This window comes from Heterodontus francisci, chromosome 20, assembly GCF_036365525.1.
Source record: "Heterodontus francisci isolate sHetFra1 chromosome 20, sHetFra1.hap1, whole genome shotgun sequence".
NCBI lineage: Eukaryota > Metazoa > Chordata > Chondrichthyes > Heterodontiformes > Heterodontidae > Heterodontus > Heterodontus francisci.
Window position 1 is genome coordinate 17,902,419 of NC_090390.1, and position 23,577 is coordinate 17,925,995.

General features: G+C 42.7%; 1 protein-coding gene across 1 annotated transcript in view; it reads right to left on the reverse strand.

Annotated features, from left to right (window-relative positions):
* mypn (myopalladin) overlaps positions 1-23,577 on the reverse strand; it is a 414,790-nt gene that overhangs the window by 236,392 nt on the left and 154,821 nt on the right. Inside the window, exons 3-6 of the mRNA XM_068052409.1 lie at positions 21,658-21,709; positions 13,911-14,028; positions 11,094-11,165; positions 1,685-1,826 (exon numbers count right to left, since the gene is read on the reverse strand). Coding sequence (XP_067908510.1) covers positions 1,685-1,826; positions 11,094-11,165; positions 13,911-14,028; positions 21,658-21,709 — 384 coding nt within the window. The remainder of the gene's footprint in view (positions 1-1,684; positions 1,827-11,093; positions 11,166-13,910; positions 14,029-21,657; positions 21,710-23,577) is intronic.

A 23,577-nucleotide genomic window follows, 5' to 3' on the forward strand; every position in this document is an offset into this window, starting at 1 on the left:
CACCACTTTCAACATTCACTCCGTCCACCACCGACGCACAGTGGCAGCAGCGTATACCATCTACAAGATACATTGCAGCAACTCACCAAGGCTCCTTTGACAGCACCTTCCAAACCCGTGAGCTCTCCCACCTAGAAGGACAAGGGCAGCAGATGCATGGGAACACCACCACCTGGAAGTTCCCCTCCAAACCTCACACCATCCTGACTTGGAACTATATCGCCGTTCCTTCACTGTCGCGGGGTCAAAATCCTGGAAATCCCTTCCTAACAGCACTGTGGGTGTACCTACACCCCAAAGACTGCAGCGGTTCAAGAAGGCAGCTCACCACCACTTTCTCAAGTGCAATTAGGGATGGGCAATAAATGCTGGCCTGGCCAGCGATGTCCACATCCCCTGAATAAATAAAAAAAAGATCCTGTACGCTTTTTAAGCAGTTTTTTCAACTTGTCCTGCCATCTTCAAACATCTGTGTACATACACCCCCAGGTTTCTCTGGTCCTCCACTCCCTTTAAATTTGTACCATTTGATTTATATTGCCTCTTGGCATTCTTCCTAACAAAATGCATGCTTCACTTTTTTCTGTGTTAAAATTGCATCTGCCATATGTCTGTCCATTTCACCAGTCTATGTACTCCTGAAGTCTGTTGCTATCCCGCTCACTGTTACTACACTTCTGAGTTTTGTGTCATCCAAAAACTTTGAAATGATGTCCAGTGTACTGAAGTCCAAGCCCATTTATATCAAAAAGAGCAATGGTCCTAATACTGACTCCTGTCGGACATCATTATATATTACTCTCCAGTCTGAAAAACAACCAGTCACCTCTAATATCTGTTTCCATCTCTTAGCCAAATTCACATCCATATAGCCAGGATCCTTTTAATCCTGAGGTACTTTATCAAATGCCTTTTGAAAATCCATATATACATCTTCCACATTTCATCAAAGAAGTCTACCACTTTAGTCAAAAACAATTTGCCTTTAACTAATGCTGCTGGATATCATTTAATAACCAATATTTTTCCAAATGACAGTTAATTTGGTCTTGGATTATTGCCTCTAAAAGTTTTCCTAACACTAACATCCCACTGTCCTTTATTGAATAGCAGTATAATATTTGCAATCCTGCAGTACTTTGGCACCAGTCCCATATCTAAAAAGAATTAGAAGTTTATGGCCAGAGCCTCTGCTATCTGCACTCTTATTTCCCTCAGTAATCTAGGACGCATCCTTTCTGGGTTGGGTGGCTTTTTTAAGTGCTGCCAACCTTTTAAGTAACACTTCTTTATTTTTATCCTATCCAATTTCTATAGTACCTCCTCCTTGTACATTAAAAAAGGCCTTAAAATCAGATGTGGGCATAACCTTAGACATGTTTAATGGAGAAGATTCCATCTCTACTTAAAATTAGCTGTTCCATGTCCTCTGTGCCTGGTCGTCCCTATATTAAGCAGGCAGAATCACTTTTGCCCGAATAAAAGCTACTCAACCAAACATCCCAGCTTGTTATCCAGAATACATTACCAATTGGACTTGCAAATGCGGAACTATATGTATATTAATCCCTCCTTAGTGAACTTTCTATATAACCTGCCAACTAATGCAATATGATTCCAGAATGGGCAGGTATATTTGGATTTGCTGTGTTAATTAATCACAACTATAATAAACAATACCTACTTTTTTGCAGGATCCGGAAATCAGGAGAATCTTCTATTAAAGTTTCCTCTCTGTACCATTCCATTTTTGGGAAAGGTACCCCTTTAATTCGGCATTCCAACACGACCAGCTGCCCTTCTTTAGCTGTCACATCTTGCAGTGGCTGCAAATCATGTACATATTAATTTATCAGCCTGAAGTTTTTTTCTTGGCTATGTACTTACAGTTTTGCTTTACAAAAGGGTCTAAATGAACTCCAGATGCCCTTTTCATACTTTAGTTCATAAAATATCTTTTGAATTATTGTAACTATAAACAGCAGTTACATTACACTGCATTGATATCATAGAGTCATACAGCACTGAAACAGACCCTTTGGCCCACCAAGTCTGTGTTGACCATCAACCACCCATTTATACTAATCCAACATTAATCCCATATTCCCTACCACATCCCCACTATTCTCCTACCACCTACCTACACTAGGAGCAATTTACAATGGCCAATTTACCTATAAACCTGCAAGTCTTTGGCTGTGGGAGGAAACCAGAGCACCTGGCAGAAACCCACACAGTTACATGGAGAACTTACAAACTCCACACAGACAGTACCCAGAAATGAACCTGGGTTGCTGGAGCTGTGAGGCTGCGGTGCTAACCACTGTGCCGCCCCATATATTGGGGAAGAGAGACAAATACAGAAAAAAATCAATCCTATTTCTGTTTAAATAAACACATGGATTGGATGGATGAAAGGATAGATAGATAACAGCAGGATACTTAGATAATAGGTGATTAATAAATACACTGGGAAATAAGTATATCCTTGTTACATTTTAAGATTTTTACCTAGTTGGCCTAGAAGGGATTTTTAGTTTAAATTACAATTTGTTTCTGGTAGAAAATTAGTTTCATGATATAATGAATTAGTCGTTTGGTAATACAGAACGAGTATTGCTAAAAATAGAGACATGTTGTCGAAGTTTTTCGTCTTGCACTCATCAGGATAATCCGCAAGAATACCAATGTAAGGGAAAACAATTTTATACTGTATGAGAAGGGACTGCTGATTGGTTGGCAAGTGAACTCTGATTGGTAGAGGCATTGCCATGGAGAATGCACCAGTTAACAGTGACTGACTGTTAACTGCCAAGCTTTGTTTGAAATTTAACCCAGGCAGCTTAACTCTGATTGGTCAAGGCAGTGCCCTGAGGAATAAACCAGCGAATGGCTGTCACTTATTTTGTTTAGCTGAAACAGGTGCACAGAATTCCAGCATTATTTTCTAACTTGATCGCAACATGAGGCTGCTGAAACAAAAAGGTGGCTCGAGATTTAGTCATTAAACTCCCAAAGAGCCATTAAAAATGTTATATTAAACCAATTCCAAACAATGGTGGCTGTTCGCATATTTCAACACCTCTAATAGATTTTTGCATGTGTAATGTTGAATTGGTTTCATTCATTAAACTCAGCTAAAAATGCAATGCAGGTGCCAAGATGGAGGTAGGTTCCTTATTCGAAGTGGTGGTTTTATTTGATGATGCAATGAACCAATCCAAGGGGAAGGCCAGAGATTAATTTTTCTCTCTCCGTCCCACTTAGATGAAAACAACAGTCTGCAGTAAGTTTGAGCTTGAAACAGCGGAGAGAGATTCCACTGGTGTTCTAAAAAAAAAACAAGGAGTGATGTCAGAGGGCAGCAGATAGGTGATTTGTTGGTGAGTTTTAAGGTTTTTTTCTCTCTAAACTAGGGCAATGGTTTGAACTAGGACCGGGAAACTATAAAGTACTGTATTAAATTTATAGCTTAGTTTGATTAACAAAATTTCAATCAGTATGGATAACAGTAAGTGAATTAATATGAGTATTAGCACAGAGCAGGTCGAGAGTCATTAATTAAAATTAATAGTTTATACAAGGTACTAACTAGTTTTTATAAGAGGGAATAGAATTTTTTTTCTTAGATAATGGATGAGCAACTGAGACCTTTTGCTTGCAATTCCTGCACCATGTGGGAACTTCAGGACACTTCATGGGCATTTCTGTAACTGTCATCATGAGTCCTGCATGATTGCCTCCCTGGTGCCCAGAGTAACGGACATCACGGAGAGGGTGCAGAATATTCTGCAAGGGGAAGTAAGTGAGCCAGAAGTTGTGGTACACGTCGGTACCAACAACATAAAGAGGGCAGGTATTGAGGCCCTATGATCAGATTTTCATGAGCTAGGGAGGAAGTTCAAAAGTTGAAGCTCAAAGGTAGTAATCTTTGTGCCATGTGCTAGCGAGGGTAGAACTAGGAAGATAGGGAGGATCAGTACGTGGCTTGAGGCATGGTGCAGGAGGGATGGCTTCAGGTTCTTGGGACATTGGGACCAGTTCTGGGGCAGGAAGCACCACCTATTCAAAAGGGACGGGTTGTACCTCAACAGAACTTGGATCAATGTACTCATGGGGAGGTTCACTAGTGTGGTTGGGGAGGGTTTAAACTAAATTGGTAGGGGGATGGGCACCAGCATATAGAGGTAGAAAAGAGGAATAAGGTGCATCAAGGAATGAAAGTGTCAGATAGTACTAGAGAAGGAAGTAGTACCATATTAGATAGGAGCAGAGTATGAAGGACTATGAAGAATACAAAGATGGGTTTACAATGCATGTATATAAATGCACAAAGTGTGGTGAATAAAGTTGGTGAGCTACAAACACAAATAGATGTCTGGAAATATGAATTGGCGGCAATATGGAAATGGTGAGGACTGGGCGCTTAATATCAAAAGTGTTCAGAAACGATAGAGAAGGGAAAAAGGGAGGTGGAGTTGCAGTACTGATTAGGGATGATATTGGAGTGTTGGAAAGGGAGGATGACCTTGAGGGCGTAAAGACAGAATCCATTTGGTTACAATTAAGGAGCAAAAATGGTATGATCATGCTACTGGGGGTATTCTCAAGGCCTCCAAATAGTGACAGTGTGATAGAGGAGCAAATCTGCAGGGAAATCACTGAGATGTGCAAGAACTATACAGCGGTGATATTGGGGGACTTTAATTACCCAAATATCGATTGGGATAATGTTCGAGTAAAGGGAAAGGAGGGGGAAAACTTTCTGCAATGTGTTCAGGAGAACTTCCTTGACAATATGTTCTCAGTCCAACTAGGAAGGAGGCATTTCTGGATCTGGTGCTGGAGAAAGATGTGGGCCAAGTGAAGCTAGTGTCTATGGGGGAAAACTGGGTAAGAGTGATCATTGCATCATAAGGATTGGATTAGTAATGGAGAAGAGCAAGGTGCAATCTAAAGTAGAACTTCTCAATTGGAAGAGGATAAGAGGGGATCTGGCCAGAGTAAAATGGAACCAAAGATTGACAGGAAAAACTGTAACAGAACAATATGTGATCTTTAAGGAGGAGCTGTTTCAGGTACAGGCTAGGTACATACCAACAAGGGTGAAACGTAAGGAACCAAAGCCAGGAGACCTTGGATGATGAGGGAGATAAAGAATATGATGAAACAATAAAAGAGTGTGTATGATGCATGTCAGGTGAATTCTTCAAGTGAGAACCAGGCCAAATACAATATGTTGAGAGGTGAAGTGAAGAAGAAAATAGGCTGGCAAAAAGAGAATATGAGAATAGAATGGCAGCTAACATAAACGGAACCCTACTGGAACGTAAATAGTAAGCAACAGTAGGTGGTGGGGTGGGGCCTATTAGAGACAAAGAGGGTGATATATGCTTAGGGGCACAGGGCAAGGCTAGAATACTTAATGAGCACTTTGTATCGGTGTTTACTAAGGAAGAGGATGCTGACAACATATTAGTAGAAACAGAGATGGTAAAGGTAATGGATGGGGTAAAAATTGAAAGGAAGGATGTACTGGAAAGGCTGGTATGCTCAGAATGATAGGTAGCTTGGTCTGGATGGCTTGCATCCTAGGTCGCTAAAGGAAGTGGGAGTTGAGATAGCGGAATGGCTTGCCATAATCTCCCAATCTTCCCTAGATATAGGGGAGGTGACAGAGGATTGTAGAATGGCAAATATGACACCCTTATTCAAGAAAAGATGTGAGGACATTCCTAATAACTACAGGCCGGTCAGTTTAACATCAGTGGTGGGAAAGGTTTTAGAAATAATAATAAAGGAAGAAATCAACAGGCACTTGATGAGATTTGAGTTAATTAAGGGGAGCCAGCACAGATTTGTAAAAGACAAATCATGCTTGAGTAATCGAATTGAATTTTTTGATGAAGTAACAGAGAAGGTTGATGAAGGGAATGAGGTCAATGTTGTCTATATGGATTTTCAGAAAGTGTTTGATAAAATATCACATCACAGGCTGGTTAACAGTGGTGTTCTCCAAGGGGCTGTGCTAGGACTACTGCTTTTTTGATATATATAAATTACTTGGGTATCAGAATACAGAGCAAAATTTCAAAATTTGCCAATGATACCAAACTTGGAGGTGTGCGAGACAGTATGAATGATACCAATTGAATTCAACAGGACATAGATAGACTAGCAAAATTGGCAGACAAGTGGCAGACGGAATTTAATACAGAGAAATGTGAACTGATGCATTTTGGCAGAAGGGATAGGGAGAGGCAATATAGACTTAATGGCACAGTTCTAAAGATCGTACAGGGACAGAGGGGCCTGGGGGTTCATGTGCATAGGTCTTTGAAGGTGACAGGATATATTGAGAGAGCAGTTAGCAAAGCATATGGGATCTTGGTCTTCCAAATACAGTTATTGAGTGCAAAATCAGGGAATTTTTTCTGAACCTGGATAAAGCTCTGGTTAAGCCCTAGAGTATTGCTTCCAGTTCTGGTCACCACGCTTTAGGAAGGATGGGAGAGCCCTTGAGAGCGTGCAGAGGATATTTGCCAGATGGTTCCACAGATGAGAGAGTTTAACTGCAATAGTAAGTTGGAGAAGCTGAGGTTCTCCATGGAGCAAAGGGGATTGAGAGGAGATTTGATAGAGGTGTATAAGATTAAGATAGGTTTACATAAGGTAGACAAGGAAAAATTGTTCCCATTGACTGATGGTACATGGACTAGGGGACACAGATCTAAGCTTTTGGGCAAGAGATGCAGGGGAATGTGAGGGAGAACTGTTTTATTCAGTGAGTGGTAATGGCCTGGAGCTCACTGTGTACGAGGGGAGTGGAAGCAGAGACCATTCGTGATTTCAAAAGGAAATCGGATGGGCATTTGAAGGAAATAAACTTGCAGGCTATGTGGATCACGCAGAGGAATGAGATTGGTTGGATTGCTCTACAGAGAGCCGGCATGGACTCTGTGGGCCAAATGGCCTCCTTCTGTGCCATAATGACTCTGTGAGTCTGTGACTGTCTCTCCAACCACAGAAAGGCTGCAAAAGAATCTAGGTCAAGGCATAAGTGCATGTGGCTACAACAGGAAATACTATTGCGAACATAGTAGCCCATAAGGTGAATTTAGTCCATTAACTGGTGGAGAGTGGTACTTTGTTGTGGTTAAAAGCCTATTATGCCTTATATTATTATTCAGGTACACATAAGTGGTCTGAGCATCATACATTTAGGAGTGTGCCTATATTGCTTTCAACACAGCAGTGGTTAGCACCGCAGCCTCACAGCTCCAGCGATCCAAGTTCAATTCTGGGTACTGCCTGTGTGGAGTTTGCAAGTTCTCCCTGTGTCTGCGTGGGTTTCCTCCGGGTGCTCCGGTTTCCTCCCACAGCCAAAGACTTGCAGGTTGATAGGTAAATTGGCCATTAGAAATTGCCCCAGTATAAGTAGGTGGTAGGGAAATACAGGAACAGTTGAGGATATGGTAGGAATATGGGATTAGTGTAGGATTAGTATAAATGGGTGGTCAATGGTCGGCACAGACTCGGTGGGCCGAAGAGCCTGTTTCAGTGCTGTATCTCTAAATCTAAACATCTAATTAAATGATGTTGTGAATCAGAGGATAACAATCGGACCACCTTGTGATTTGAACTGGAGCCTATCTTTCGTGTGTGCCTTCACGTACATTTCTCCGATACTCCTAACAGCAAACCAAAACACTTGGTAAAGCAAGGCTATAGATGAATTATCAAGCTTCTTTATTTAAGAGACATAAAGTGAACATACAAAAAAACAATCAAAGCAAATTCCACTAAACTTAACTCAGTCTCAATTCTCTTCTTAAAAACCGAAAGTAATAAACTGTACATCCTGTGACTTTCATAAGCTCGTTCAATTATTTTTGGCATACTGTCTTTCTAGATAATCTAACTGCTTAGCTTCCAACTCCAAACTGGAGATTGTAGCCCCAATATTGATAAGGGAGGCTTAGGTAAGCAGGGTGGAGGAGTGTTGATCATGTGGGTTTTCTCATTTGCTGTGGAGTTCTCCACGATCTGCACCTTTTTTATTCAACAAGTTCCCCATGGGGAGGCCAGTCTGGTTGACTGGCTTGGCTCACTGTCAGGTGGAGAACACTCCAGAGGAGGCTGCAGGAGCAGGAGTAAGGAATCTGCTTCTACAGGGGTGAGAGCTTGGAGTTGGGGGTGGGAGTGGGGCAGGGTGCTGGTGTCTTGATCTTAGCAGCAGCCAATCCCCAAGGTGGGTCTCGTATCCCGGGGTGGGGGGGGGGGGGGGTGGGTGCAGTTGTTAGATAACTGGAAAGAAGGAAATAAGGTAGCTTGGTGGGCTGGGAGGGAATGTTCATGCTCCTTGTAGCACAAGCAGTGCTGTAAGGGCACTTAATTTTATCCGGAAGTTGTCCTCACCTCCCTTTGAGCTGCTAGATTTTCCGAATCCTAGGTAACCCGACCAGTCAGGGTTAAAGCTGTAAGACAAGTTAAATGTGAAGCGCTCATCCTCGTTATATCTAAATGGCCAACACAACTTCTAGGAGTGGGCCTACCCCCTATCCCACCTCCAGTAAACCTGGAAATGGGCAGGTTGGAGGTGGATTGGGGTTGGGTTTGAGATTTTAAACATTTTCACATCACCCAACCCCAACCCACCTGTTTTTGGGGTTAAAATGACACCCATCCCACCTCTATTTAAAACCTGACTACCCATCCTGTTGTCCCATTCCTCTGTGTTCCTAGCCAGGGGATGGGTTACCTTAATCCCTAGTCATTAATTCACTAAAAATCTGTCAATGAAACCAGCTACCTCAAGGTGTAGGTATTAAAGAGACTACCTCTTTCTGTTCTCAAAATGAATAGAGCCCATCTTGACTAATAAGCCCATGAAGAGACAAATGACATTCATTGAATCAGTTTGGAATAGACTGTGAGCTGAGCACAAACTGGCCCATCTGGCTTTAATATTCTTTCTCAATGCCTGTAGCTTGTGTTTTATTTTTAAATCTGTGTGCATTGAGTGTTTTAAAACACAAAATATTATAACTCAATTCCAAAATCTTTTCTATGAAAAATAATAAACTGTGACAGTTGTTGGATCTGTCAAAACAAAATCAGAATATTTTCTTAATGGTGAGAGACTACGATCTGTGGACGAGTAAAAGGTGTATACAAATACACAATATACACAAATCACTGAAACCTAGTGCAAAAGGCACAAAAAAGTAATCAAAAGGCTAATAGAATATTGGCCTTTATTTCAAAGGGACTGAAATTCAAAAGTGAGTAAGCTATGCATCAGTCAGACAGAGCCTTGGTCAGACCCCATCTGATATACTGCACTCAGTTTTTCAGCATTGTACCTTAGGAAAGATATGTTGAACTTGGAGGGGGTGCAGCACAGATTCACCAAAATAACACCAGAACCTAAAGGGTAAAATTATGAAGACAGGCATAAATGTTGCTTGTATTCCCTTGAGTTTAGAAGATTGAGGGTGAGCTAATTGAGGTATTTAAAATGATTAAGGGTTTCAGTAGGATAAATAGAGAGAAGTTATTTCCTCTGATGGGATAATCCAAAGCAAAGGGGCACTCAAAATTAAAGCTAGGTCATTTAGGAGAGAAATCATGAAGCACTTTTCATGTAAAGGGTAGCAAAATTCTAATTTTTGTTTGGTAAGGGTATCAAGGGATATGGAGCAAAGGTGGATAATTGGAGTTGAGTACAGTTCAGCCATGATCTAATGAATGGCAGTAAAGGTTCGAGGAGCTGACTGGCCTCCTTCTGTTCCCATGTGAGATGAAATAGATTGTAACTGTTTGAAAATTGTATTCTGCTATTTCCTGTTTCACATAAAAAATAAACCACCATGTTGGTTTACAATTAATTTTACCAGAGTGCTGACTAATCTACCTTCTGAAAGATAGAAGAAATAAATGTGGTGGATGTGAAATCAGAGAACATAAAATAGTTGTTATTTTTACTCTCCAAATCTTGCTCACACATTTACATAACTTGATATTAAATGCAAAGGATAATCCCCAGAACGTAATGGTGTAGTCTGTTTATGGGAGCAATCAGCTTGGAAAAATAACGCTTTTCAAGGAAAACGGAGGGGGCAAAGACAGCTCTCCTCCGACATGCCCAAGAGTTGAGGTCACTAATTTGGGTCCTGGTGTACATCAGATGTCATTACAGCTACATTTGATGGTCCCTCACAAACTTACCTTCCTCAACATACGAGATTCTGAGGGGGGCTGGACAGGGTAGATGCTGAAAGGATGTTTCCCCTCATGGGGCAATCTAGAACTAGGGGGCACAGTTTTAGAATAAGGGGTTTCCCATTTAATACAGAGATGAGGAGGAATTTCTTTACTGAGGCTCATTACTCTTTGGTATTCTCTACTCCAGACAGCAGTGGAAGCTGGGTCATTGAATATATTCAAGGCTGAGTTTGACAGATTTTTGATCTACAAGGGAGTTGAGGATTATGGCAGGCAAGTGGGAAATTAGAGTTGAGGCCACGATCAGATCAGCCATGATCATATTGAATGGTGGAGCAGGTTCAAGGGACCGAATGACCTACTCCTGCTCCTGTTTCTTATGTTCTTTACACTTTGTTGCAACTTTGATTGCAATAGCAAGCAACAAAACTGGAGTAACAAAAATCTTAAAATGAAGGGTGACTTCCATAGCAACAGAAACTAATGCAGACAACAAAATGCAAATGAACACTAATAGTTTTTGGAAAAAACCCACAAATTCACCATTGACGTTCCAGCTCAAACTTAGCATCTGGTATCTAACATCAATAGGATGGCCCATATTTGTGCCTGGGGAGGTGAGCTGGCAACAAACGTCTGGAATCTGGTGTAGGACCAATTAACAAAATTCTTGAGGCTATAAGTAAGTTTTGGATTACAGCAGCCCAGTCTCCTGGAAGCTGGACAGTTTTTCCACTGCAAAATATGTCACACACCTCAAGTGAACAATTGCCAAACCCATCAGTAGACTCTCACAGAAGCAGAGCTGGTCAGTTTATCAATCACACATCTATAAACAACAAATAATTTCTTTCAACTTATAATACCTTTGTAAAAACTGGAGCAGCCATGAGGGGTAGCCCATCCAATCCCTGCAGCAAATTTGTGGGACTTTGTATCTGGTGGAATAATAATAGTTTTAGTCATCCTCTGAAAAAAAATCAGCAGGGGTTAAAACAAAAAATTATACACCTTCTAGATGCATAGCAGATCCAAGAGCACCTGAGAAGAGAACAGACAGGTTAGTGTTTCAGGTGTAAGGACAAACTTACCAATCCTGTGGCCCCCAGTGGGAAGATACACTCGAAGGGAGCCCATGAAAAAATTGTGCTTTGGTGATGCAGCCCCATTTCTGACTCACGTTTGCATTGAATATGGGTCCCCTTGGAGGCATTGGATAGATTGGTAGACCCTGTAGAGTTGTGACAAAGAGTACACACCTGAAACTTTAACCTGTCCTTGCTTTTTACAGATGCTGGCAGACCTGATGTATGCTTGAGATGATTTATTTTTTAAAACAAGGTTTAGTTTCATTTCACAACCTGTCATTAGTAGCTCTACACATACAGAAAAATGTATACCACTGATATCCATTGTTAAATTTCACTTAGTAGTCAGAAAGAAACATTGTAAACTAGTCAATCACAAACCTGGGGGAAAATTTACTATCCCTCTGCTCCTGCCACAAAGAATCACTAAAATATTTGGGAATTGGCTATTAGCACAAAGGTTCATTCGCAGTTCCCACCTGGTGAGGCTTTACGCCAAAAGTGAAGCTTCCCTTAGGTTTGTATTGATAGGTTAAGTAACAGCAATTTCATTACAGGTTTCAAAATCCAATATCAGGTGTTTTTTTTAGTTAGAAAAGGATTACAATTAACTGTATTCAGCAATATTTAAATTACCAAAATCCAAATTATCAATAATACTCAAAAAAGTATCTTTAACAATTATAATGTTATATTTAAAGTTAAAGGGCAGAATCTTCTGGACTTCTTCCCTGCCGGGAAAGCGGGGCTATTTTCAGTTCAGGAACCCGATTAACTAATGGGTGGGCTCAGCCATGGCTCTTGAACTCAGCCACAGCATGAGCATCCCACCTTTGGGTTGCCCGACCAATTGTGAGGTTGGCCAAAATGAGTGTCCATTCTGTCAAAGGAAGGATCTCTAATTAAAGGGAACATGGCATCAGTTACAAGAGCTCACCGGCAATCGGATTTTTCAGGCTGCAGCAGTCACAGGAATGGAGAGGAGACCTGGGAAGGCTGCCCCCCGCCAGGTCTCCCACTCTTACCTGGAGTTCCTGCTGTGGGATCTGAGGGGCAGGAGGAAGAGGACAACCTTTCCAACTAAGCAGGCGTGGGATGGAAGTGGCCGAGGAAGTCAGCAGCAGAAGTGTGGTCCCTCAAACCTGAAGATAAAGCACCAAGAGGATCAAGAACCTCAAGAAGATGGGGAAAGGTGAGTGGCATAACACTTCCAGGTGCCAAGCCTCACACTCTGCCTTTTCCAGCATTCTCTTGCACAGCACACCTCAGGGCAAGGTACCTTGCAGCTACACTCATTCCTCTTATTCCAGGTGCCTCACATCCCCATCTGAGTAGCTAACAGTCACACTTACCCTCATCATTTTGCCCTGTCACACACATGTCTCAGAGTCACCCTCCACAAATGTAGTCCTTCCTTCCTCTCCATACAAGTCATTAGGAACACTCATTCCTCTCTGCTTTCTCTCTTTGCAAGAGAAGAGAGCACACAATTTGGCGAGAGGAAGAGACCCCAGGGGTGGGGGGAGTAAGTGGAGTGCAGGGGTGATCCTACAGTCACAAGCACCTTGTCAGCCACCAGCAATGTGTGCCGACCTGCTCTACTGGGAATGAGGTCTTATTCCAGAAGGCTGCACAGTGACCTTCTGTGAGAGCCTGAACTGCCTGGGGCACTGGTGCTCAGATATGTCAAGAGAGCTAATCTTCTGTCTGTAGATGCTATGTTTGGGGGGCTTGCCTCCTTCCAGCTGAATCTCAGTGTCCATCCCCTCTGCCCTGTGGGAGGGGCATGTGGCTGAGGAGAAAGCAGCTGGTGCTGCTGCTAGTGTTGCTCCTGTTGCTGTTGGTGGTAGTGTGGCTTCTGCTCTTGCCCTTCATCAGAGATGCAAGGTGGAGCTGCAAAAGCTGCTCCCATGCCGTGGTGAAGGCTGGCATCAGGGAAGTGTCTTCTAACAAGTGAGCCATCATCTGCCAAGCAATGAAAGCACTCACTAAGAGAAGAAGTGCTTTGAACAGCAGTCTCTCAATGGCAATGGCGGAAGCTCTTCCGTGTCACTGATCAAAGCCTTCCCAGCATGTCAGTTTCACTGAAGAAGCTTTTCCCACTCTGCCTTCACCTCTGTGACTCTGGCAAGTTGCTGACAGGTCAGGAAACACATTGCCTGGCTGGGAAATCCAGAAATAAGGGTTAAATAATTTCTTAATTAGCTTTTTAGTTACCTTAATAAGTTGCCCAACACCAAGGGGGTTCCTCTCTCACCTTCAATCCTGCCCCACAGAAACCAGGAAGCGGGTGGGATGATGTCGGGATCTTAACCCGACGTCAATTTCAGGGAATTTAACTCACAATATGCATGCGAACCCACCTCTCCTTGCCTGGGTTAATTACCCCCAAATCTTTAAAAGGAATTAGACAAGTGTTTAAGATGGAAGAATATGAGGACAGGGGAAAAGAGCAGGAAAATTGAAGTAGTTACACACTCCAGTTGAAGAGTTAACAGTGGCACAGGTCTGATGGCCCAAATGGCCTTCTTCTGTTCTTTAATCTTATGACTGGATAAATACTGAAAAGGACACAGAATTTGGAATCAATAATACCTGCTGAATAGGCTGCACTAGAGGCTGGTCGACTGTGGGGAGGAGCTCTGAATGAATGGCTGCAGGATTTGAGGGAGGGGTTGGAGCTGCAACAGCAATGGGAATCTTATCTTGAACCCTATATATAAAACACAATATCAGTTAGAAGCAGTGCCTGATGACATTTTGGCTTTCAGTTCAGTAGAAAATAAAATCCACAAAGGATTTCGTACATTAAGTATAAATAATTGGAGCATTAATGAAATATAATTGAAATCGTGTCTTGTGCAATAAACTGTTTTGTGTGTAAATGACTTATGCCATGGAACTTGTACTTATGATTTCCTTTATAAAGCGAGTATTTCAAAAACAAAATACTGCAGATGCTGGAAATCTGAAATAAAAACAGAAAATGCTGGAAATACTCAGCAGGTCTGGCAGCATCTGTGGAGAGAGAAACAGAATTAGCATTTCAGGTTGGTGACCTTTCATCAGAACTGGGAAAAGTTAGAAATGTAGTAGGTTTTGAGTAAGTGAAAGGGGGGAATGGTAAGAAAAAATACAAAAGAGAAGGTTTATGTTAGGTTGAAGGGCAATTGAGATTAAATGACAAAAGATTTCATGGTGCAAGGCCAAAGGGAGTAGCAATGACAAAAGATGTGCCTAGTGGAGGTGTGAATGCAGGATCCTGAATAGCTGCCATCAAAAAAAAATGAGAGAAACAAGAAAGAAAAACCAAACCAGCAAAGGAAAACAAAACAAAATGGGGGCAGATGATACAATCTAAAATGTTGAACTTAATGCCGAGAATAAAAGTGCCCATTTGAAAGACAGGGTGCTGTTCCTCGAGCATGTGTTGAGCTACATTGGAACACTGCAGCAGGCCAAGGAAAGGTCAGAGTGGGAGCAAGGTGGAGAATTAAAATGACAGGCAACTGGAAGCTCGGGGTCACGCTTGCAGACAGTTTGGAGATGTTCTGCAAAGTGGTCAACCAGTCTGCATTTGGTCTCCCATGTGTAGAAAAGCATTGTGGGCAGCAAACACAACATACTAAATTGAAAGAAGTACAAGTAAATTGCTGTTCACCTGGAAGGAGTATTTGGGGCCTTGGATGGTGAGAAGGGAGGAGGTAAAAGGGCAGGTTTTACATCTCCTACGCATGCATGAAAAGGTGCCATGGGAAGGGGAGGTGATGTTGAGAGTGACTGATGAGTGGACCAGGGTATTGTGGAGGGAACAATCCCTTCGGAATTCTGAAAGGAGAGAGGAAGGGAAGATGTGTTTGATGATGGCATCATGTTGGAGGCGGCAGAAATGACGGAGGATGATCCATTGAATATGGAGGCTGGTGGGGAGGAAGGTGAGGATAGCACCTTCTCACAGTCCAAGGCCCCAAACACTTCTTCCAGGTGAAACAGCAATTTACTTGTACTTCTTTCAATTTAATATACTGTATTCACTGCTTGTGATGTGGTCTCCTCTGTATTGGGGAGACCAAACACAGACTTCATTCAGTCTGTTAGCATGACTCCCCAAACCTCCAGTCGCCTGTCACCTGAATTCTCCAGTTTGCTCCCATTCTGACCTTCCTGTCCTTGGCCTGCTGCAGTGTTACAATGGCATTCAACGTAAGCTCGAGGAACAGCACTTCATCTTTCAACTGGACACTTTGCAGCTTTCTGGACTCAATATTGAGTTCAACAATTTTAGATCATAACCTCTGCTCCCATTTTGTTTCATTTTTCTTTGTTAATTTTTTTTTCTCTCTTGTTTCCCTCTTATTTCCTTTTCTTTAATTTTGTACAGTTGCTATTCGGAAACCTGCCTTTTACATATCCTCTAGACATTTATTTTGTTCCTTTACTCGTCCCATTAACACTCCCTTTGGTTTGCACCATGAAATCTTTTGTCTTTAATCTCTCCAGCTTTCTACACTATCACAGTCCTTCCCTTTTGTTCTTTTCTCCACCACAACCCCCCCCCCCCACCCCCACTTTACATTTGCTCAAACCTATTACATTTCTAACTTTTCCCAGCTCTGATGAAAGGTCACAGACCTGAAACATTAACTCTGTTTCTCGCTCAAAAGATGTTACTTTGTACAGACTGGACACCTTGATACTCTGCATTGTGGCCACTGCCATTCTCCAATAAGCCAGTAGATTCCACCTGCATACGATAGAAAATGGTGAAGGGGCAGCTGTACTTATCACATTGATCCAAAACAAGACAGACCTGGAATTTTGTAGGGGTGCATGGACCAGAAATGCTGGGATCATAGAATGGAGCCAAGGGCAGAGAAGTGCAGCAGTACATTGAGGAGCCAAACAAAAAAGAGGCTGGGCTGATGAATGCTGGTAAGCTGTTTCTCACTTTTGAGTACAGGACAGATGTGATCAATATCATTAAGCATGGCAGGGCAGATTCAGAAATTGGGTAAAAAGTGCAGAACCCTGGGCTTTATCAATAGAGGCATAGAATACAAAAGCAAGGAAGTTATGAAGAAACTTTATTAACCACTGGTTCAGCCCCAACGGGAATATTGTGTCCAATTCTGAACTCTGCACTTTAGGAAGGATGTAAAGTCTTTATAGAGGCTACAGTAAAGATTCACGAGAATAGTTGCAGGGCTGAGGGACTTCAGTTACCTGGATAGATTGGAGAAGCTGTTGTTTTTCTCCTTAAAGCAGAGAAGTGTGAGGGGAGATTTGATAAAAGTCTTCAAAATCATGAGAGGTCGAGACAGAGTAGATAGGGAGAAACTGTTCCCATTGGCAGATGGGTTGAGAACCACAGGACACTGCTTTAAGGTGATTGGTGAAAGAACCAACGCAGCTCCTGGTTAGGATCTGGATTGTACTGCCTGAGAGTGTGTGGAGGCACAAAAGGGCTTTCAAAAGGGAATTGGATAAGCAACTGAAGAGAGAGAATTTTCAGGGCTACGGGGAAAAGGCATGGCAGTGGGACTAGCTGAGTTGCTGTTGCAGAGAGCCGGCATGGACTTGGTGGGCCGAATGGCTTCCTTCTGTGCTGTACCCATTCTATGATTCTATGAAGAACTAACCAATGGTCACAGGACTTGAATGTGCGATTATTTGGAAAGTATCACAATAGAAGGGGAAGGCCTGGGCGGGTGGGTCACCTTTGTAAACTTTTAGCTGTCCCCATTGGAAATTACAAGAGATAAGGCTGGTTGCACTTTATATCGTGTCAAAATGCAAATATTATGTTAAGGTTTGGATTTTTCAGTAAAATGTGATTTTCTGATTGCCAATAATTTTAGGCTCTGGTCCCATTCATGAATTTCTTTACTATGCTCTGAAGGTCATAGACAGTAACAAAAGAGAGAACAGTTCATTTGACATCTGGGTGCAGAGTGTGGCAACACAAGCACACATTTTGCATCAGAGCATCGAGAATATTTCTAAGTTTAAGTGGGAAGGCTAAGTTAATGACAAGATGTAATTTTTAATTTTCATTCTCATTAACTAGTACTTCTTCCAGCAAAATGAATACTGCAATTGTTGACAAGTATTGAGTATCCAGTTGGTTATAGTGCTCCATGTAGACCCGGTTGTCCAACAATACGGCCCATGGGCCAGGATTCGGCCCACCCAAAGGTTTCCATTCGGCCTGCGGCTGTAAACTGTACTGGGGTGGTTCCTCATCCTCGGGTTTTTTTTGAAAGGTCACCGGAAAATCCCGAATCTGTCCGAAGTTCAGAAACTGCTGTTCCTGATGTCAGGATCTGTCAGCTGTGAAACTGACTTGAAATTTTTAAAAAACTGATCAACCATATGCTGAGCGTTCCCACTGTCTGCTGAGAGAGAAAGAAAGGGGGACAGAGAGAGAGGGAGAGGGGGACAGAGAGAGAGAAAGGGGGACAGAGAGAGAGGGAGAGGGAAAGAGGGACAGAGGGAGAACAGGGCAGAGAGAGAGAGGGGGACAGAGAGAGAGGGGGAAAGGGGAAAAGAGAGAGAGGGGGGAGCCAGAGAGAGATGAGGCAGAGAGAGAGGGAGAGGGACAGAGGGAGAGCAGGGCAGAGAGAGAGAGGGGGACAGAGAGAGAGAGAGGGGAGCCAGCGAGTGAGAGGGACAGAGAGAGGGGGGGGGATGCAGAGAGAGACGGAGAGTGATCAAGATCACTCCTGACAGAATAACATCAATCCAGAATACTCCACATCGCTACAAGTGTGCGGGCAATCGTTGACTACTTGTGCAAGCAAAAAAGTGCCAGGTATCTCATTAAATCAGTGTCCAATATAGTGACTAGAAAGTATGTCAGTAAATTAGTCTTCTCATTTAAAGTTTCTTCATAAAAATGCACTTTGTTGTTGCTTTTATTAGTAAGATACATGGCCTTTATCTTTTGAAATTTGTTCACTGGCCCAAGGGCTGAGCAAAAATTGTAATGCTGCCTTCTGCCCGGAAAGATTGAACAACCCTGATGTAAACAGTTTTGGGGTGGTTAGAATTAGCTTTACTTTATTCTTTGATCTGATACTAACACATTAGTAAATTTTATATCAGTCACAATTAATCCTAAAAACTTGATTGAGTTATGAGTTCTATATGTATTAAATTGTGTGTGTGTTGATTATGTACCTTGAATGTAAATGTATAAAGAATCAGCTTCTGTAACTCATTGTAATATAAATATGTCAAAACAAAGGCATTCCAAATTCTGATAATATTCAGCAGCTTAGTTAACAAAGAATCAGTTTTGTACAAAATTCATGCTGTCTCTGTCAGCATTAGGAGATAGTAACTAAAATGAATTGAGCTTTTCATAGTTTTTTTCATAGTTGCTGGGAGTATCCTATCACTTAATTTAGAATAGACTAGCAACTGACATCACAAGCCCTTAACCAACCATCAGGCCATCTTTTGTTTGGCCTGATGGCCAGAAAGGGTTAAAAGTCAGGGTCCACAATGCCTCAGTGTGCAAAGAACAAGAAGATTCCCAGAAATGTAACCACAGAAGTAGAAGAACTCCCAAACGTGGCGTGGAGAGAACAAAAGACCAGACAGACTGGGCAGTATTTTGTGCTCTTCAGCACCAACCACCTCACCCCCTGGGCGAGTTTGGAGGTGAGGACAGCATTTAATTGGGCGGGATGGTAGTAAGCGGGGGTCCCGCCACCTTCCTGCCTCCACCCCGATCAAGTCCATAGTGGGAAGGCCTTCCCACCCTGCCGCCAATTGAGGCCGTGAAGGGTAATTAGTGCTCTATTAAGAGCCTTTTCCTGCTGCCACTGATATTAGCCAAGTGGCAAGAGGGCCTGTCACCATACGGGGAGCATGACATGCAAACCCATGCGGGGTTACTTGTGATCTCCTGGGGGGGGAGGGGGGGTTGCTCATTCAAAGGCACTTAGTGTCTGATCGACACTGGAAGGCAGGGTGGGGGAGGGCCTGCTGAGAGCCCCGCCCCCCACAACCCCTCCCCCGCGAAATCCATCCCGCTATCACTTACCTCTAGCCTGGGTCACTCCGCGATCCTGTTGCAGCAGCAGCCACCGCCTCCCTGGTGGCGCTGCCAAGCAAAAAAGCTTTCGGCCTCTGATTGGATGGCAGCTGTCGGTGGGCAGGACTTCCCATCCTCAGGGTCCTGATCCTGGGAAAGACCCGCCTCTCAGGTGCCTGACTGACTCATCATTCGGCGGGCCTTCCCCAAAGACGGCAACACAGGTCTCTCGTCAGCTCTGCATCCGACGGCTGAGACCCCGGTCACCTCCAGAAAATTCTCTCCACTGAGAGGGTCTTCGCATCACTTGTGACCAAAACTCAATCAGAAAGTGCAACCATGAGAGCTGTAAAGTCACTACCTGAATTTTGTTAAGTACAACTCAATAATTCTTGATAATGTTTTCCTGAATTATTACACCAAGTATCCTGTTGGCATATTGGTCATAGTCTTGTTGGGACAAGAGTTAGGAGTGAGATTCAAAGAAAAGAGAAAACTCACATATCCATTGTGGCAACTTAGCTCAGTTGCTTGGTGAAGGAAAGCACATTCTCCTCACCGAAAGACTGGTTAGTCAAGACAGTTGAACTTCTGCACTGATATCCTTCATGCTGGATAGGATGGCCACATGGATTTAATATCAACAGATACTAATTTGTGGAGTAGGAATTGCGAGTAAAGAGCAAAGATGAGTCTCTCATATGAGAGATAATCAAATAGAAACCAGGAAAATTGATACATGCAGAGTTCTTGTTGTGAGTAGCAAAATAAAGTCAGTTGGAGGGAATCTGTATGGTACGGTAGTATCCAATGGTCTGGAATCTGGAAGCACAGAGGATGGCAGAATGGGGCTTGGGAGCAATTTGGAAAAAGCTCCACAACGTGGCAGTGGTGCGATTCCTCAAGAAACGTTGCTCGGAGAATGTCAGGTTAGCTTGGAGCCGCAGTTGGAATTGGGGAGGATAGGGGTTGAGGGTGGAGGCAGGTAGGAGAGGCAGACAGAGGCTTGAATTATGAGATTAGAGGGAGGGATGAAGGTTTACGATGTGCAGATCAGGAAGAATGAGTTGAAGAAAAGGAATTGGATTTGACAATTCAGCTCCTTCTCCTTCCATCTGTTTACTGGATCCCCTCTCATTCTTTTCTTTGATTCTTGATTTCTTCTTATAATGAAAGATAGCTATGGACAAGAAAATAAATGATGTTGTGCATATGTGTAGGGCCATGGTAACACACTGGCCTGGTTAGGCATGTATAACTGTGCCTCACCCATTAAAAAGGTCACCTTCCAGTGAAACCAAAGTCACATCTAACATTTCAGGTTCATTCATTGCACTATTCAGAAAAGACTAGGGAATTCTCCTGGTTTCCTCAACATTTCATCTCTTAACAAACACTGGCAAAACCGATTAATTGCTCATTTACTGTGTCTCATTTGCTTTTACAGGACCTTGCTGTGTGCAAGTTAGCTGTTGTACTTGCCTACAAAACAGTTAACCAAAAAAAGTAATTCATTGAATGTGAAGTGTTTTGTAATGTGCTGAGGATTTGAAAGATGCCATCCAAAGACAAATACATTCCTTCTTTCTTATATGAAGTGTATTATTTTATTGATAAATATAAATGCTTATTATGCTCTTGTGCAAATAAAACCAATGAGATTAAATTCCATTTTTCACATTTTATTATAAATCCTCACAGTTGCACACAGGGATGCATGCGCCTGTGTGGAGTTTAGCACAGTGCATGTTGGGAGTCTGGGTATGGTGGTCCATGCACCCCACAGGAATTGTCGTCTTTGGTGCCAATTGCCCTCTGGTACTTATCCAGCTGGCAATACTCATGTGTAAATCTGGATAGTGGATGTTGGCAGGTTATTTTACTGGGAGGGGCAGTGAAACCGAGCCTGATTATTAATTTTCATGAAAATAAAATCTTGCAGGGCCTACTGACTTCTGCAAATGAAAATTCGATAATTCATATTCAAGCCACACAAAATTCCACTCAAGTCCATATCTGTAATATAACACATATGTGGTTTTTGCTCACCCAGTTAACAAACAACAATGGCAGAGACTAGACCAATTTCCTGGTGTGTGGTCAAGATCAACATCAACTATTCCCAAGACAGGTATAACAGGTTACATACAAAATAAAAACACCTTTACTCTGTCCGAACTCTACTTGTAGCCCACTGCAAAATACACTTTGAGGTGCAACAGTGCATATGCTTCCAGTCTTTTGCTGATCAACAAAATGTGTCAGAAACTGCTGAGTGTGACATGTCTTCACTGTACTTACTGAGTCATATCTTCCTTTGCAGAGTCTTCCTCGGATTCAGATGAAGAAAGTCCTGTGTAATATATAAAGGAGAATGGTTGAAATGTCTGGTTTTAATAAATTGCCAAATATTTTCTAATAACAGGTTCATTCATATTATAGAAACAGGATAATGTACAATGGAACAAATAAATAACAGCCATTAGTCAGCGAGAGGTGTGAAGGAAATAGGAGCAGGAATAGGCCATTCAGCTCACCATTCCGACAGATAAAGGTAGCCATGGGTGGTGTTCCCATGCAACTGCTGCCTTTGTTCTTCTAGGTGGTAGAGGTCATGGGTTCGGAAGGTGCTGTCTAAGGAGCCTTGGTGTGTTGCTGCAGTGCATCTTGTAGATGGTACACACTGCTGCCACTGTGCGTTGATAGTGGAGGGAGTGAATGTTTGTGGATTGGGTACCATTCAAGTGAGCTGCTTTGTACTGGATATTGTCAAGTTGGAGCTGCACCCATCCAGGCAAGTGGAGGGTATTCCATCACACTCCTGACTTGTGCCTTGTAGATGGTGGACAGGCTTTGGGGAGTCAGGAGGTGAGTTACTCGCCACAGGATTCCTAGCCTCTGACCTGCTCTTGTAGCCACAGTATTTATATGGCTACTCCATTCAATTTCTGGTCAATGATAACCGCCAGGATGTTGATATTGGGGGATTCAGCAATTGTAATGCCATTGAATGTCAAGGGGAGATGGTTAGATTCTCTTTTGTTTGAGATAGTCATTGCCTGGCACTTGCGTGGCATGAATGTTACTTGTCACTTATCATCGCAAGCCTGGATATTGTCCAGGTCTTGCTGCATTTCTACATGGACTGCTTCAGTATCTGAGGAGTCACGAATGGTGCTGAACATTGTGCAATCATCAGCAAACATCCCCACTTCTGACCTTATGATTGAAGGAAGGTCATTGATGAAACAGCTGAAGATGGTTGAGTCTAGGACACTACCCTGAGGAACTCCTGCAGTGATGTCCTGGAGCTGAGATGATTGACCTCCAACAACGACAACCATCTTCCTTTGCGCTAGGTATGACTCCAACAAGTGGAGTGTTTTTCACGATTCCCATTGACTCCAGTTTTGCTGGGGCTCCTTGATGGCATATTCGGTCAAATGCTGCCTTGATGTCAAGGGCAGTCACTCTCACCTCACCTCTTGAGTTCAGCTCATTTGTCCATGTTTGTACCCAGGTAGTAATGAGGTCAGGAGTTGAGTGGCCCTGGCAGAACCCAAACTGAGCATCACTGAGCAGGTTATTGCTAAGCAAGTGCTGCTTGATAGCACTTATCAGAGGGATATCAATTCAGCAAATTTGTTAGGATGGCAAAGTGAGCACATTAAAATGTTGAATTCTTAAGCAAACAAACTGACTACAGAAGGTTTGGAGGTCTCAACACTAAAGGTGAAGAAGGTTTGGTAACTTTGCATGATTGTTCTTTTGGATGTTCTCACCAAAATGCAAAGGTTCTAACAGTATAAAATTCCATTTTACTAAATTGTATGACTGATAACTGTTGAGTCTAACCATTAATTGTCCATCTTATTAATGTGTACAAGACATGTTGGGGTAAATGTTCCAGTCTGGGCACATACTGGCGAAGAGACAGACTGAGCTTCATGCCCACCAACATGGTTCAAGGTAGTGCATATTCAGACTTCTGTGTCCTGGTTCATTATTAAGCTCGCAGCATGTGTAATGTAGGTATTACAGTAAAATGATTTCAGGTCCAGAAGTTCCAGCATTCTGTTGACTTTAGGCTTCATTCTGTGGCCTGAGTACAAAATCTAGACTGAAGTTCTGAGGGAGTGCTGCACTCTCCTATGGGCGAGACATTAAAGCAAGACCCTGAATGTTCATTGCAGTGGTTCAAATGGTTTTAAAAATACTACG